We start from the raw sequence: 14585 nt of genomic DNA, 5'->3' as shown, positions 1-14585 counted from the left end.
AGACTCCGAATTGTTTACATGTAAAAATACAACTTTTATTCTGAGACATCACATCTTACCAGAGTGGAACCTGTGGCCTCAGCCTGTCTGGAAAAGCAATCCCAGAGCCTGAGTGACCCCATTACCCTTCCTTGAAATAGGAGGAAGCTATTCCAAAGGGAAAAGGAGGGACCAGAGAGATCTCTACAGGTTCCCTTTTCCCTAAGGTGACTGGAGGCAGAGGGAGGGAGCCAGAAAAGGGGTCAGTCCCCCCAACACACATTGAGACATCCATAGAGATTCTTGGACATATTCCTAGGTAATCTGAAGCTCAGAGGGTCAGAAGGTATCCAAGGATTCAGTAACCATACAGGGCTGGGCAACTCTAGGTGTTTGTGTGTGGCAGGCTCTGACCTGACCTTGTCTTCTCCCTTCCACCTTGGATTTCCATGAAGAGACGTCACAGCCTCAGAGGAGGGCAGGAACATCATTGAAATCCCCCCCTCCATTCTTCACCTTGAGAAACCTCTGCCTGAGTTCTCTGCCTACCCCCTGTTCTCTTTGGCCAATGACTACACTCTCTAGGAATAGGATTTCTTCGGAATCTCCTAAGAGATAAGTGCTTTCAGTTTGAGACAAGCTCAGGTAAACCAACCAAGGCTGCAGCCTCCCACAGTCAAAAAGAGAAGGGGGAGAGCCAAAGCCTATAGAGTTGGGCGCTACAGCTGCTCGGGCTGCAGAAGAGACAGCTGATGAAGGGCCCTGGAGATTCAAAACAACTGACTGGTCCCCTTAGCCCAGTGCTCTGGTCCTAATCACAGTCCCTCATTTTTCCCAGGGTTAGCATGTGTTTCAAATGCATACGTTCGGCGCTGGAGGGGCATAAGGGAATCAGGGGGCTGGAGTTCTCTAGGGGGTAGACTAAGCCGACTACGGGGTCCAGATCCTTCTGTTCCTTCAGGTGGGAGCTCCAGGCAGCTAAGGGGCCGAGAAGAATGGGCCGGGGTCACGCTACAGGGGAAGGTTTTGGGAATGAAGTTGTAGTCCCCAACCCCAGTACAGGTCTGGGTCCGCTGAACTCCCTGAGCCTCAGTCCTTTGGCGATCCCGGGCCAAGGCCACAGCAGCATCAAAGGAAAGGCTACCTCCATTCCTCCAGGAGGAGCGGGAGGCTCGGGACCCCCAAGACCTTTCTCCAGGAGTCCCATCAAGCCGGCCAGGCCTTGGGCATGGGTTTGCAGGTGCCACGTGGATCTTGCTACACAGTGCACTGGGCATCTTGGCAAACTGTGGTTTGGGGGGCACCACAGGAACCGAGCGGACCTGTTGGACCTGAACCAGGGTAGAAGCCAGACGCATGCCCACACCACTGGCTGAGCCAGGGGTACAGGGGCACAAATTGCAGCTCTCTGAAATGGGCTGCCCCTCAGGTTCCATCTCTTCTGGCCGGGGTGTTTGTAGGGTTACCTGTTCCCCCTCAGAGGCCTGGTCATTGCTTTCTTTGGCACTATCAACCTCCAGGCACTCTAAGTCTGGCCCTTCAGGGAGGGAGCACTTTTCTAGATGGTCACCCCCAGCTCTCTGGTCTCCCTCAGCTTCCCCATCCCCACTCTCCCGTTCCTTGCTCACTTCTCCTGCTGTTCCTCCAGCTTCTTCTGGGCTTCTGTCTTCACCATCTCCTTGGTCTTCTCTTGCCTCCTGGCCCTCATTCCCTTTCTGTACTTTGACCTCATCCTCTCCATCTCCCTCGGCCTCTTGTTTGTGTATAACTTCCCAGCTCTCCTCAGCAACTTGGTGTTCCTGGGTCCCATGTTCTGGGTCCTGTCCAGCTCCTACCTGGGTTTCCTCTTCTCCTTCAGTCTCTTCCTCTATCTCATTCTCTCTTTCCTTCTCCTTGTCTTTACCATTCTCTCCTTGTTCCTCCACATCCTTGGCCTCCTCATTTTCAGCCTCCATCTGACTTTTAGACTTCTCTCCCTGAGCCTCTATTTCTTCTCCTCTCCCATCTCTCAAACTGACCATCGTGTCTTGGCCTCCCTCAGCCTCCCCTCCATCCTCACCAGCCTCTCCATCTCCCACCTCAGTCTCTGGACTTCCCTCAGCCTCCTCCCTAACATCCCATCTACTTCCAGGTTCAGTCTCTATGTCAGCCCTAACTTCTGTGCATGCCTGCTCTCCCTCAGCCTGTCCTGAAGCCTGTCTTCTGCACCCTGGTGCCTCTTCCTCCAGATTTCCTGGCCCCTCGCAGGTTGAGGGTTTGGGCCACAGAAAGGGATCTAGGTCATCATAGGCACTCAGGAAGACTTCCTCCCCACCTTCTTCCTCTGCTTCAGGCCTGGGGCTGGCAGAGTCCAGGGAACAGCAGCTGGGAGCCAGAACAAACTGTGCCTCATCCAGAGACAGATCATCAAGGGGTGGTTCCACAGAGAACTCCTTTACCTGTAGACACAGCATTGTAGCTCAGGACCGGGCGGCCCTGTCCACCCTCCAGACCCCATACCACACCCAAACCCAGCACAGCTCCTCCTTACCTGAGGCCCAACTCCCAGGAGCTCCTCCAGGTAGCCCATCCCAGGATCGTCCTCCCCAGGGGAGAAGGCTGCTCCTGCTGCTCCTGCCTTGGCCGCCTCCCCATCCTCCACCCCCACCCACTCAGGGTCTGAGCTGCTTGAGTCCTCTAGGAAGGAGAAGGAATCCTGCACCTCCTGGGACAGGGAGTCCTCCAGGGTAGGGGCCACCTCTGCTGGGCTGGAGTCAGCCAGGGGACCAGGGGCCGGACTTGCCTCCGACTTCTCATCTGTTGAGAGAGAGGTAATTCCAGAAATCCAAAGGGCCAGGCCAGCCCTGACCCTTTCCATGTGGGTCTTCTTAGCACTGATACAGTATGGGCCTAATACTCCCAGCATAGACATTCCACGTGACTGATTCTCTTGGACCAATATCCCTAACTCTTGGCTTGTAGCCTCCCTTTATTCAGCACTTACCAGGTGCTAAGCACTGTGCTATACATTTTACAATGCATTATCTTGTTTTCCCCTCAAAACAATCAAGTTATATATTCCCATGTGACATCTGAGGAAACTGAGTCTCAGAGAGATTAAACGATTTGTCCAAGGTCCCACATCCAGTAAGTGACGAAGTCAAAATTTGAACCCTCAACTGCTAGCCTGTGCTGCCTCAGTACTTCTCATCAGTGACACTTCAGGAATTGGAATCTGAGCAAAGATCAGATCCCAGCTCTACCACTTCCTACCTATATTAATAGCAAATTGCTTGACCTAAGTGTCAGCTTCCTCCACTATGAATTCCTATGTCACAAGGTTATGAGAAAATTAAACAAGCTAACACCTACCAACTGCTTAACATAGCACTTGGCACATAATTAGTCCTTAGTAGATGTTGGCTATTATTGTTAATGTTGTTCTTATTACCCGTACCTATTATGTATGCCCACAACAGTACTTAGTGATCCCTGCTGTATGTGTCTAACACTGACCCCTATTCCTTAATATGGCACTGACGGAAGGCTGCCAGAGGTTCTCTCTCTGTGGATTTCACACAACCTGATATTCCCTCAACCCCCGATCTGTGGAGACAGCTGAAGGTAAGCACCCCAAAGCCCAAGGACTGAGGCCTCTTCTCTTTCCGGGCAGATCCCAGCATCAGAACTGAACTTCAGCCTAGAACTTCTAGCCCCCTTTCCTCATCCCCTTTCTCGGTCCTCACCTGGGGGTCCGGGGCCAGGGCCAGGGCCTGGGCCAGAGGCTAGACTGGGCCGGGGCTGTAGGGCAGGGCACTCAAGGCCACGGGTGAGTCTGGCCAAGGAGACGTTGGAGATGATGTTCGGGGGCACACTGAGGATAGAGGTGATGTGTAGAGGGAGGTTGACATTGTAGGGGTCTGAGATGTGGACACCAACACAGCGTTCTGCACGGCTGCTGCCTCCAATCCGAGCTGCTGACCGCCCAGCTCGTGGTGTGCCTGGCTCAGAGTTTGTGCCACCCAATGCCTCCACTTCAGGCTCCTGCTCGCCCTCTGCTGCCTCCACAGAATCATTCTCCAAGCTCTCAGACCCCAGCGGGTTTGGCTGGGAGCTGCTGGGTCCTACCAGCCCCTCTGGCTCTGTGGAGGAGAGAAAGGGCCAGGTAGGGAGTCATCTCAGCAGCAAGGACCCTGGACACCTCAGGAAGACTCCAGAGAGTGCCCCTTGGAGGCAGATAGCTGGAAGGCTCCAGACCCAGCTTCCCTCAGCCACCACTGCAAACTCTCCAGGTCACAGTTCACCGCACCTGCTTACATAGGGAACCGCTTTCCCCTCCATGAAGATATGATTACTGGCCATTACTACCACACACATACATGCTGCTCCTTCATCTACATCATACTTTTACTTACATCCATGTAAAAACAGTCATATGAATACACATAGATTAGACTGTAAGCTCACCACTGTAAACCCAGCACCCAGCACAGTGGCTGGTGTGTAACAGGCACTCATTAAATTTTTAAAATTATTGAACACTGTGGCCTCATGTACGGGCACATACACACAGGGATACACACACTCTGGTCTCACCCGTAATACTGCTGTTCTCTTGGAAACACATTCACAGACATGCTTACACACAGATGCACCCAAACCCATGCTGTTGATTACACAACACACGGACATACACACACACAAATACACACCTATACTCACCATCACTGGCCCCAGCAGCAGCACTCAGTGAGTCCATGCTCTTGGCTGGCCTCAGTGTCCCCTTATCAGACTTGTCCTCTGCAAAACAGGGATGTACATAGAGTCAGGGCTTTGCACACCCTCATCAGAACTTCCCCCACGCCTCCTCAGACTTAACCCTGTCCTTACCTCCCCGTGTAAGTTTACGCTTCGTCTCATGGCCAGAGCGCCCCAGATTAAAGATGGATCTCCACTTCCTGACCTTCAAAGACCCCTTCCGCCTGCAGGGGAATAGAGAAATAATCAGGGGGTGGGGGCTGGTGGTCAGTGCAGGGGAGGAGAGCCCTTGAAGGAGGACTTACTTGTGCTCCGCAATCTCAATTATAGTGTGGTAGGGCCGAATCTGCGGGGGTCCGTCGCCGGCTTGCAGGATGCTGGGCAGGTGGTAGGGCAGGGACCTGGGCATATGGTCCTCAAGCCCACCTGATGCCCGGGCTCCTGGAAGCGATCGCCATCCACCCTCCACCTCACCAGCTGGGAAGAGAAAAGGAATTTGCCAACCAGGCACAGATACCGGAGAAGGACCTCAGACATTCAGGCCTTCATTTCACTCTCCCCCCTCATCAACTTCCAGGCTAGAGAGATACTCAGAGCCCTCTGGAAACAAACCCTCCAAGTCCACCTCCTCAAGAGGGTACTCTCAGGGGCAGAGAGGGCCAGGAGATTCCAGGACATTGACCTGGTGGACTGGGGGTGAATAAGCCGTCAGTAGCTTTAGGGCTAGCATGGTGATGGGAAGAGATCAAGCTACACCCTGGACTGAGAGTAGAAGAGCCCTGCCCAAGTGCTGCCTGTGCCATTATCTCCCAGAGTCTTCTCCATGTTGCCATCAGCAACGTTTCCTCTCTATGAGACTCAGTTTTCTTTTCTACAAAATGGGGAGACTGGATTAGTTGACCTTTGTGGCCCTCTCTAACTCTGACATGGTCCCCAGAGAGAGGATGGTGATGGGGTGGGCAGGGAGGCCACTGACCGGAGAGGGCAGCACCCCCAAAAAGCTGGTCCACGTGCATGAGGATGAACTCGACGACAATGGACTGCACACGCACCTCCATGAAGGCCGCTGTCCCGTTGAAGCCTGAGGCCTCTATGTCCTTGGACCTGTGGAGATGTGGAGTTATTCTCTCCCCAACCACAGTGCACCTCCCCAACCTAATTTTCCCAGAAAATCCCTTATACCTTCTCCCCTGCCTGCCCTTAACCCCATCTCCACCTCTTAAACCATATGCATGAGTCAAGTCTCAAATGCCGCTTTCTCCTAGAAGCCTTATTGGACACCCTCCTCAGGCTCAATCTGCTTCCTTTGCACACCCAGGGCACCTTGTTTATAATGAATTACTGGGCTCTTCATAATCCGCCTTGCACCACAGTGAGTGGTCTGCAGTTCAGTCCCCCAGGAGACTGCAAGACATTTACTCAGTGAACATTTAACAAGGCCCCGTCATGTTCCAGTGCCAGAGCTCCGAGAAGGGGCTCAAATGCGCATCCCCCTACCCACTTTGTGCAATCCTGAACCTCCCTATTTCTCACTGGGCTCTGGGAGACCCCAGGCCCCTCTCAGTGTGCCCACACAGCCAGATCCCATCCTGGAGCAGCCCTCTGGGGGCCAGGATCCACCCCACCACCACCACATTTGCTGACACTCTCACCTCAGCAGGTTGGGGGCCCACACAATGGCCAGGTTGCGGGCATGCATGTTGGTCTGGGCACTGAACGAGGCCATGTGCACCAAGTGCCGCATGAGGAACTCCAGGGTCCTGCAGGAAAGGGCTGTCATGGGGCAGGGGCCATAGAGGGAGCACCCCTGTCAGGAGTAGGGCCGGGGCCTAGGAGCTGGGAGGGAAGGGATGGGTTAAGACAGATGAGACAGGGGCTGGGCTGGGGCTGGGGCTGGGGCTGGGGCTGAGGGGTGGGGGAGTCCAGAGTCAGGGCCTTCTGGTGGGGTGGTAGAGCCCCACACACCTATAGTTTGGAACAGGGAGCTCTCGAAGCACGTCTAGGATCTTGACCAAGCGCTCAGGCTCCATCTGCACTGCCACAGCCTCCTGATTGGAGAGAAGGGTATGAGGAGCACAAGTCAGTGACCCAGCAGTACCTCTGCTTACTTCAGAGCTCTGAGCCCAAGTATCCAGAATAATCTGTGTCCTACCCTACGCTCCCCCATTCCAACCCCGGATCTCCCAAAGCTGACTAACATACTAAAGAGAGCTCAGAATTTGGGGTCCACAAGACCTGCAGCTGAATCTTAGCTATGCCCCTTAATAGCTGTGTGGCCTTGGGCAACTCACTGCCACTCTCTGTACCTTAGCCTCTTCACTGGTAAAGCCCTGGTACTAGAATACACCAGTGGTTCCCACCTTGTGGGTGCCCCAGGGACCATGGGTTATATCCAGTGTCCAGGGAGGTCTAGCTGTGTAGACGGTATGGTGTAGGCAGTACAGGCAGCATGGTGTGCTGCCGTTCAGTCTCTTAATGCCATTGTGCTCAATAAAATGCAACTTATTTTAAAAGTGCTGCTCAATTCCGGACAACATTTTTGTCATGTATTTTCTCATTCAAAAAATGTTCAACATACAATTACAGTAAACGTAGGGCCCCCCTTGAAAAAGCTTTGACTTCTAAAAAGGGTTTTCATTCTCTTAAATGCAGGGAAGCTTTGGTCTAGGTGATTTCCAAGGGCCTTCCAGCTCTGTCAATCTGGCCTCTACTTTCCCCCAGTCCCAACACCACAGCCAAGTGTAGTTTGCAGACCAGGAAAGAAAAGGCTGCAGTAGAGGAAAAGTGAAGAAAAGAGGGACAGAGAGAGAGCAGAGGTGGCAGGGCCCAGGAGATTTGGGGAAGGTGGGGGGGGGGGTCATTCCTAAGTAATGCTGTATTGTCTCTGTCATTTTGGATTGCTAGGACTCTGGCTGGCATGTGACACTCCTGGGATACCAAACCAGAGCAGCCACGCCTGAGCCCCTCTCTTCCACCTCCCTGCTCTCAACTCACAGCAAACTTGTCATAGAGCCGGTAAGTGAGCAGAGGGTCTGGCAGTTCTCTGAAGTAGGCCTTGCACAGGGAGGAGACGCAGTGAATGTCCTGGAGATAAACATCTCGACGCAGGTCTGGCTTCCGTTCTGCCTCAAACTCCTGCCTGGGGAGGATCAGAGTGGTCAGGAGTGGTAGGGGTTGGGGAAGTTTGGGGAGAGGTGGCAGCTGAAGCAGTGGGCTCAGGGCAGGACTGTGGGTTGACCTGGGTGGGACTTGGAAGGAGAATGTTGGGGCATGTATATGTGTGAGGCAGCAAGTAAAAGGTATCCTCCATGTAGATGTGTAGATGTGCAAGTAAAGATGCATAAGTGTATTGCTTAAAAGATTGGTCAAAAAGTTAAACAAGGAGTTACCACATGACCCAGCAATTCCTCTGCTAGGTATATATCCAAGAGAACTGGAAACATATATCTAAACAAAAACTTGCCCATGAAAGTCTATAGAAGAATTATTCCTAAAAGACAAAAGGTAGAAACAACCCAAATGTCCATCAACTGATGAATGGATTAAAAAAAAAAAATGTGGCATATCCATACAATGGAGTATGTTTCAGCCATAAAACGGAGTGAAGTGCTGATACATGTTACAACATGCATGAACCTTGAAAACATTATGCTAAGTGAAAGAAGCCAGACACAAGAAAACCACATATTGTATGATTCCATTTATATGAAATATCCATGATAAGCAAATCCAAGAGACAGAAAGTAGATTGGTGGTTGCCAGGGGTTGGGGGTTGGGGAAAATGGGGAGCGGCTGATAATGGGTATGGGTTTTTTTTCTGGAGTGATAAAAAATATTCTAGAATTAGATAGTGGTGGTGGTGGCACACCCTGTGAATATATGAAAAAAACCACTGAATTGTACACTTTAAAATGGCAACTTTTGTGATCTATGAATTATATCTAAATTTTAAGGATGGATGGGTGTACGTGGGAGTGCAGACGAATGTGTGACCTGCTGGGCCAGGGGGCAGGTGTGGTCTCAGCATTTCCTGAGGAGACTACCGCCCTTCCCTAAGACGGCACAGAGCATCCGTGTTTCCTCCCACCCCCCTCTTTCCCACCCCTCTGTGCTCCCCACCAACCCCACCCTGGTGCTCTGGCTCCCTGGCCTCCCGGCCTCAGCGCCCTCCCAGCTCTGCCTGACTCACCGGAGCTTCTGGATGTTGGAAGAAACCCCTGAGAGGCGGTAGATCCCGTCCACCACTCCATACTCCTCCACAAACTCGGCACAGCTCCTTAGCACCTGGGGCACTGGGGACACAGACGGGGCACAGAAAGAGAAATCAGAAGATCTGGGAGGTCAGACACTACAGTGGGTCTGAGAAATGAGAGCATCAGAGAAGGTGGTATTGAGGGCAAAGCTCATAGAATAGAACTTGCCAGAAAGATTCTTACTGGTCGTCAACTCCTACCTGCCATCCTTTCTACATTTCCTCTGCCAATTGGGTCTTCCAGCCTCAGCGAAAACCCCTCCGGTGATGGGGAGCTCACTGCCTCTCCAGACAGCCCATTCCTTTGTTGGAAAGTTCTGCCTTATGTTGAACTGAAATGTGTCTCCCTGTATTTTCTAATTGCTACTCCAGAATTTTTAAAGGGGCAGCGATCTTGTTGGAAGGGGAGGCAGGGTAAAGGATCGGTCTTGATGATGCATTTGCATAACATTCTACCTACAGGAATGGGGCCCATGGGGTTCAGAGGGATGCATCCCGTCTGGTAAGTAAGCTTATGGATATTAGTACACGAAACAGTGACAGTCCCTAAAATAGTTCAGTTCAGGAGGAGAGAAGCACTGTGCTAACTGCTTTATATGTTTTATCATTTGGTCCTATAAATTAGGAATTCTAGTCCCTAAATTCAGGTAAGAAATCTGAAGATCAAATAAATAACAAGTGCCCAGCACCACCCAGCTGGAACCAGGATTCAAATTCAAGAGTGCAAAAAGCTGTATTATCTCCACCGACCCCGGCACCCTCTCCTATTATTTAAGAACAAGATGTAAGTGTGATCCATCTTGGTATTCCTTGTATTACCTGACCTGGGGTCTCGGACATGGTAGTTCCGAAACCCATCTCCACACGGCCACAAAGTTATCTTTCCAAAGTACTTCCCTGCTTTAAATCCCTGACTACATACACACCCTGCTCCACCCACTCTAATTCCCAATGCTTACCTTACAGATACAGAATAAAGTATAAACTCCTCTGCATGGCATTTAAGACCCTTCACAAACCAGGTCCAGCCACAAGTCCAGCCTCAGCTCCAGCCAGTTGACCCACACATTGTATGATCCAGCTCTTCGCTAATCCATGAACAAGCCTTGGTACCCCTGCTCATGTTATTCCCTTGCCTGGAATATCCTACCCCTCTGATCCTACCTGCTGAACTCCTAGGCATTCCTCAAAATGGTCACTTCCAAGTGAGGTCACGTCCAAGTCTGAACCCTTTGCTCAGTGTAACAATATGTATTACAGTACTTATTGCACCTTGTTGTTAGTTTCTTTTGTATCTATAGCTCCTGACAAATAGTAACCTCCTCCCCAGAGTGTAGCACAGCGTTGAAACAGTGCAGGTGCCCAGTAAGTTGTTAATTAAATGACTCGATGGATTAATCCATCAATTATGAGAATCATTGGCAGCCTCAGGAGATTTCATAGAGAGTATTGCTTATGACGAAACATTGGGTCCTATCAACTGGAACCCACCAGAGAAATTCCTCTCAGGGCTCAGGAAAAAGCTGTGTTTCTTCTAAGCCACTCCCCCCCTTCCTTCCCACATTACTCCCCCCACCCTTTTATGGACCTTATGAAGCTTATACCTGCTATGTTTACCTCTTTACTTTAACCACTAGGAAGCTCAGAGCCCATCTCCAGGAACCACATAGAACCACCTAATATGCTTTTCTGGGTGCTGATCTTCACTCTTACTCTTGTCTTCCCTTCAACCCAATTCCTGCAGTCATTTATTCTTTTGTAAAGTTCTGGGTTTGGGAAGTCATTCCAAGATCTTTGTGGAATAAAGTGGGATAAAAATACATAATATGGAATGGAAGAAACTATCAATCCATTCATCTACCACTGTCTTTAAACCTTGCCCACATGACCTGGTTTCCAGACCCTTTGCCCTTCTGCACACCAGAACCAAGATTTGGGTGACAAGGGAGGCACCTAGAGTGCAAAATTTAAGGAAGCACTCACTCTCAGGGTTGTACAAGTGCCAATTCTGTATTTGCATGATCTTGACAGTGAGTACCTCCTTAAATTTTGTGCGCTAGGCACCTCTCTTGCCTTACCCTAATCTAGCCCTGCAATGCACTGTCCCTTCAGGACCCGCATCCATTTTCCAGGGTGCTCCCTACCTCGGGTTCCCAGCACTGAATACAGAGATGAGGTGCACCCTTCCTTGTCCAAGCAGCTGCTCTACTCTCAGGTACCTAATGCTACAGCAAGTCTTTTTGGCCACCACATTACTTTGTTGACTCATATAGAGTCTGCTGTCACCTAACCCTACCCCCCCCCACACACACAGTCCCCACCTCCAGGTCCTTTTCACATGACTGGCAACCAAACCAGGTCATTCCCCTGTTGATTTTGAACCTTCAGAGAAGGCCCTTGAAAAAGGCACTCAAGAGCCTAAGGAGTCAGGACCATAGAGAAATGGATCAAGGAGATGGGGGTAGAAAAACCGCATTTAGAGAGCTGGGGAGTCAGGAAGAGAGATGTCAGAGCTATGGGGTCAGAGATGACAGTCAGAGACAGGGTTGGGGGATGGAGTTAAAGGGGTGGAGACATTAAGGAAATGGGAGGGGGTGAGGAAAGAGGGTTCCAAGCTTAGGGACCTGGAGAATCCGTAACAAAGGATCAAAGAGATAAGGATTGGGAAGAGGAAGAGCTCAGGACATATAAGACTTGAGGAAGGAAGAGACCCACCTGGGGGCAAGGAGCTGGGAAAGGGGGCTAAGATGGAGCATGGGCACAAGGATGGGGGACATCAAGACAGTCAGAATCAATTAAAAAGAAACACAGTCTCTGCTGGCCTGGGCTTTTCATTTCTTTGCTGGGTCTTCAGTTAAGGAAAGATGCCACCTTCACCCTTTCTTTGTCCTCCACCTTCCACTTCTCTGTACCAGGAGTTGCTGGGGGGTAAGGAAGGGGCACTATTGCTACTCCAGTGTCCATACCACTCGTCTTGGGCTCAGGTGAGGTTCTGATGAGGGGCAAGGATGCGTCCCTCCTGCTCTAGGATTTCACCCAGGCTCAGAACCCAGCACCCAAATGGTTATCCTCCCTGGGAGAGCTCACCCCTCACTTGCCAGGAATGCAGATGGAAGCCAGGAAGGGTTTCAGCAGTGAGGTCTGGCTGGCTGCGGATTCAGAGTAAGTTTCAAGATAGAGTTGGCAGTTGGGCCACAGGGGAGAGCACAGCCAGGATGAGGAGGCTGAACTGAGGGTTTGGGGAGAGCTAGGAGAACATCAGCTCCAATTAAATAATGCAGCCCTTGGTCAAGAATCATCATTATTTAAAAAAATAAATAATACTCCCTTGTAAAGGAGTAAGCCCTGTGCTGGCAGCCGTTCAGGGTCCCCTTTGCCCCATCCAAAAAGGAAGGCTCGGAGAAGGCCTGCTTCAGCTGTTTAACACTCTTCCTTGGGGCCCGCATTTTCTCTTAACGCCAGGCCACTGGGGATGGGGGCCCCTGGGGCAGGGGGAGGAGAAAAGGGGAAGGAGGTGTCTGGGGATGCAGGGGTGTGGCTAGGAGCAGGAAATGCTCTGGGAACCACCACCACCCTCCCTCCACTGCAGGCGCTAGAACCCCAGAGCAGAAGAGGGAACAAAGAGGAAATGACAGATTGGGGTGGGGTGGGGAGGGGGGAATCTTGCCTTTCTCAGGGAGGAGCTCGAAGTGCCAAAAACAAGCTGGGCCAGGCAGCCAGGATGCCTGGGTTTTGAGTGGCCCTGTGAAGTCCCTGGTCCTGCTGGCTGCCTGGCCCCTCCAAGGTAACTCACAGTTTCAGACAGTCCCCACACCCATCCTCCTTTGCACCCTCCACCCCCATCTTCAAACCAGGCCTCAAGCCATCTCTTATACTCTTCCAGTGTTCCCCCATCTCGGAGGCTTCTCCCCTCACTCTCCACTTTGAACCTGTTTCTCTTTCGCACAGGGAAAATCGGAGAATCACAGAGACTGGGGGAGGGCGCTGTCCCACCCCAGACCCTCACCAGTGACCCAGCAAGGCTGCAGAGGGGCCAGATTCCCGTAGTCTTGTCCCTGGACTCTCTCTTCCTGCTGGGAAACCCCATCCTCCTGAAGTGCTCCAATTCTCCTGGGGCCCTTTCCATTTGGCGCCAAGGACCATCCTTTTTCCCCTCAGCCGCTCCTCTTCTGTTGCTGTCCCTTCAGCCTCCTCCTCCCTCCCCAGCTGCCATCCTCTCCACCTCTGTTTCTTCCACCTCTTCTGATTTCCAGTCTTCCCATCCTTTCCCCTCAGTGCTCCCATGCCCATCTCCTCAGCCTCCTTATCTCCAGGCAGTTACCCAAGGGAGCTACCCTGCCCTCTTCACTGAGCCACATTTCCTGCCTTGCCTGCTAGTCATCTCTTGGGTGGTGACTCTGGGCCACTCTGCCCCTTCCCCAGGAACACCTGGAGGATGTTTCTGCCCCTCAGATTAGTTCGGGCTGGAGAAGCTCCATGTCACCCCGGCAGCCCACCCAACAGCTGCTCTGAGCTGGCCTCCTTACCCTCCTGGCATGAGTGCTGCAGATGCTCCTGCAAGTCGCACCCAAAGACTCGCTCCTTCGAGCTGCCCTTCTTCTTTCCTTTCTGCCGAGACTTCATGGCCGGAGCCCCAAGGCTCTGGCCCAGCCACCTCTGTCCCCCAAGACCTTTGCCCTACCAGTCCCCCATGGAATCCCAAGCCGGCCTCTGGGCTTGGCCTGGCCCCGGGGCGGGGGCAGGGCTCCAAACTGGGGGTGGAGGGTGGCCTGGGCAACAGGCAGCAGCTCCTGCCTCTGGGGCCCCGGCCACACGGAAGTGGTTGTGGAAGAGGAAGCTGCCAGGACCCTGGTAAGAAGCTGTGTCTCGTGGCCTGGCCTGGCACTCGTTCTTCTCACCCTGTTCAGTCTAGGGGGGCAGGAAGCTGTGCAGCTCCTCAAACCCGCTTCCTGTTAGAGCATCTTTGCAACCACAGGGCCCAGGGTGGGGGAGGTAGCCGACATTCACATCCTCACCCATCGCTGGGGCTTCATCCATTGGTCAAGGGGGTGTGATGTCAGAGCCCTGGGGTGGGGTGGGTGGCGTCTGGGCGTGAGCAGGTGATTGACACACTTAGAAACCGAGGTGGAGACCCGGGGCTTGCCTGGGAGCAAGGTGGCACATGGCTGTGCAAGCCCACTCAGAAGGGACAATGCGCAGGCTCTGCCTTGGACGGGCCTGTGGCCTCAGTCATCACATTGCCCTGCTGAGCCTCAGCTCTGCATCTCTGAAAATGAAATGGGTGGACTAGATGATCTTTAAAACCGTCTAACATTCTGTGGAATTCCTTTAACTTGAGTTTCAGTTTCTTTATTTGTATAAAGGGTGCAATGCTGTCTACCTCACAGGGTTGTGGTTCTGAGCGCCTAATACAAAAAAGGATTTAAAACAATTTGCAAAGTAAGGCACTGGATTGTCCTGGACAGGGCCCTTTGCTCCACTGTCCCAGCTAGGGCTCCCAGAGATGGCTGAAGTTCTTGTGGAAGCTAATTCTTTCCCCTTTCTATCCCAGCTACACATATCTTAACTCCTCCCCTGCTGGGGACCACAGGGAGGATGGTACTGAGACAGAGGGTAT

At 52.1% G+C, this 14585-nt stretch overlaps 1 protein-coding gene across 3 annotated transcripts; it reads right to left on the bottom strand.

The window, feature by feature from the left end:
* Positions 1 to 10: 10 nt before the first annotated feature.
* On the bottom strand, positions 11 to 13868 carry ARHGAP30 (Rho GTPase activating protein 30). 3 transcript variants are annotated; one of them, XM_037825550.1, is made up of 12 exons: positions 13495 to 13868; positions 8906 to 9008; positions 7711 to 7851; positions 6682 to 6764; positions 6369 to 6476; positions 5693 to 5820; positions 5022 to 5193; positions 4849 to 4940; positions 4681 to 4758; positions 3705 to 4100; positions 2510 to 2775; positions 11 to 2417 (listed from the first exon to the last, which is right to left on the bottom strand). In XM_037825550.1, exons 1-12 carry the CDS (start codon positions 13503 to 13505, stop codon positions 795 to 797), a joined length of 3201 nt encoding a protein of 1066 aa, XP_037681478.1. In that variant the 5' UTR covers positions 13506 to 13868; the 3' UTR covers positions 11 to 794. The 3 variants fall into 3 exon arrangements, with proteins under 3 accessions (XP_037681478.1, XP_037681477.1, XP_037681479.1); XM_037825549.1 differs by having other exon boundaries at positions 7711 to 7855; positions 13495 to 13867; XM_037825551.1 differs by having other exon boundaries at positions 2681 to 2775; positions 7711 to 7855; positions 13495 to 13867.
* Between the last annotated feature and the right edge of the window lie 717 nt (positions 13869 to 14585).

Source organism: Choloepus didactylus, chromosome 2 (genome assembly GCF_015220235.1).
Source record: "Choloepus didactylus isolate mChoDid1 chromosome 2, mChoDid1.pri, whole genome shotgun sequence".
In the NCBI taxonomy this organism is placed as follows: domain Eukaryota; kingdom Metazoa; phylum Chordata; class Mammalia; order Pilosa; family Megalonychidae; genus Choloepus; species Choloepus didactylus.
Note: the sequence above shows the minus strand (reverse complement) of the source record. Positions and strands in the feature narration are given on the sequence as shown.

What these genes read in the sequence shown, in the direction of transcription:
- ARHGAP30 (XM_037825549.1), bottom strand. Translation starts at nt 13,591, where the DNA reads ATGAAGTCTCGGCAGAAAGGAAAGAAGAAGGGCAGCTCGAAGGAGCGA. An exon ending in TCCAACATCCAGAAGCTCCG is followed by an intron (nt 7,856 to 8,905) that starts GTGAGTCAGGCA and finishes GATCCTCCCCAG; the next exon opens with GCAGGAGTTTGAGGCAGAAC. An exon ending in TGGGGGTGCTGCCCTCTCCG is followed by an intron (nt 5,194 to 5,692) that starts GTCAGTGGCCTC and finishes TTCTCTTCCCAG; the next exon opens with CTGGTGAGGTGGAGGGTGGA.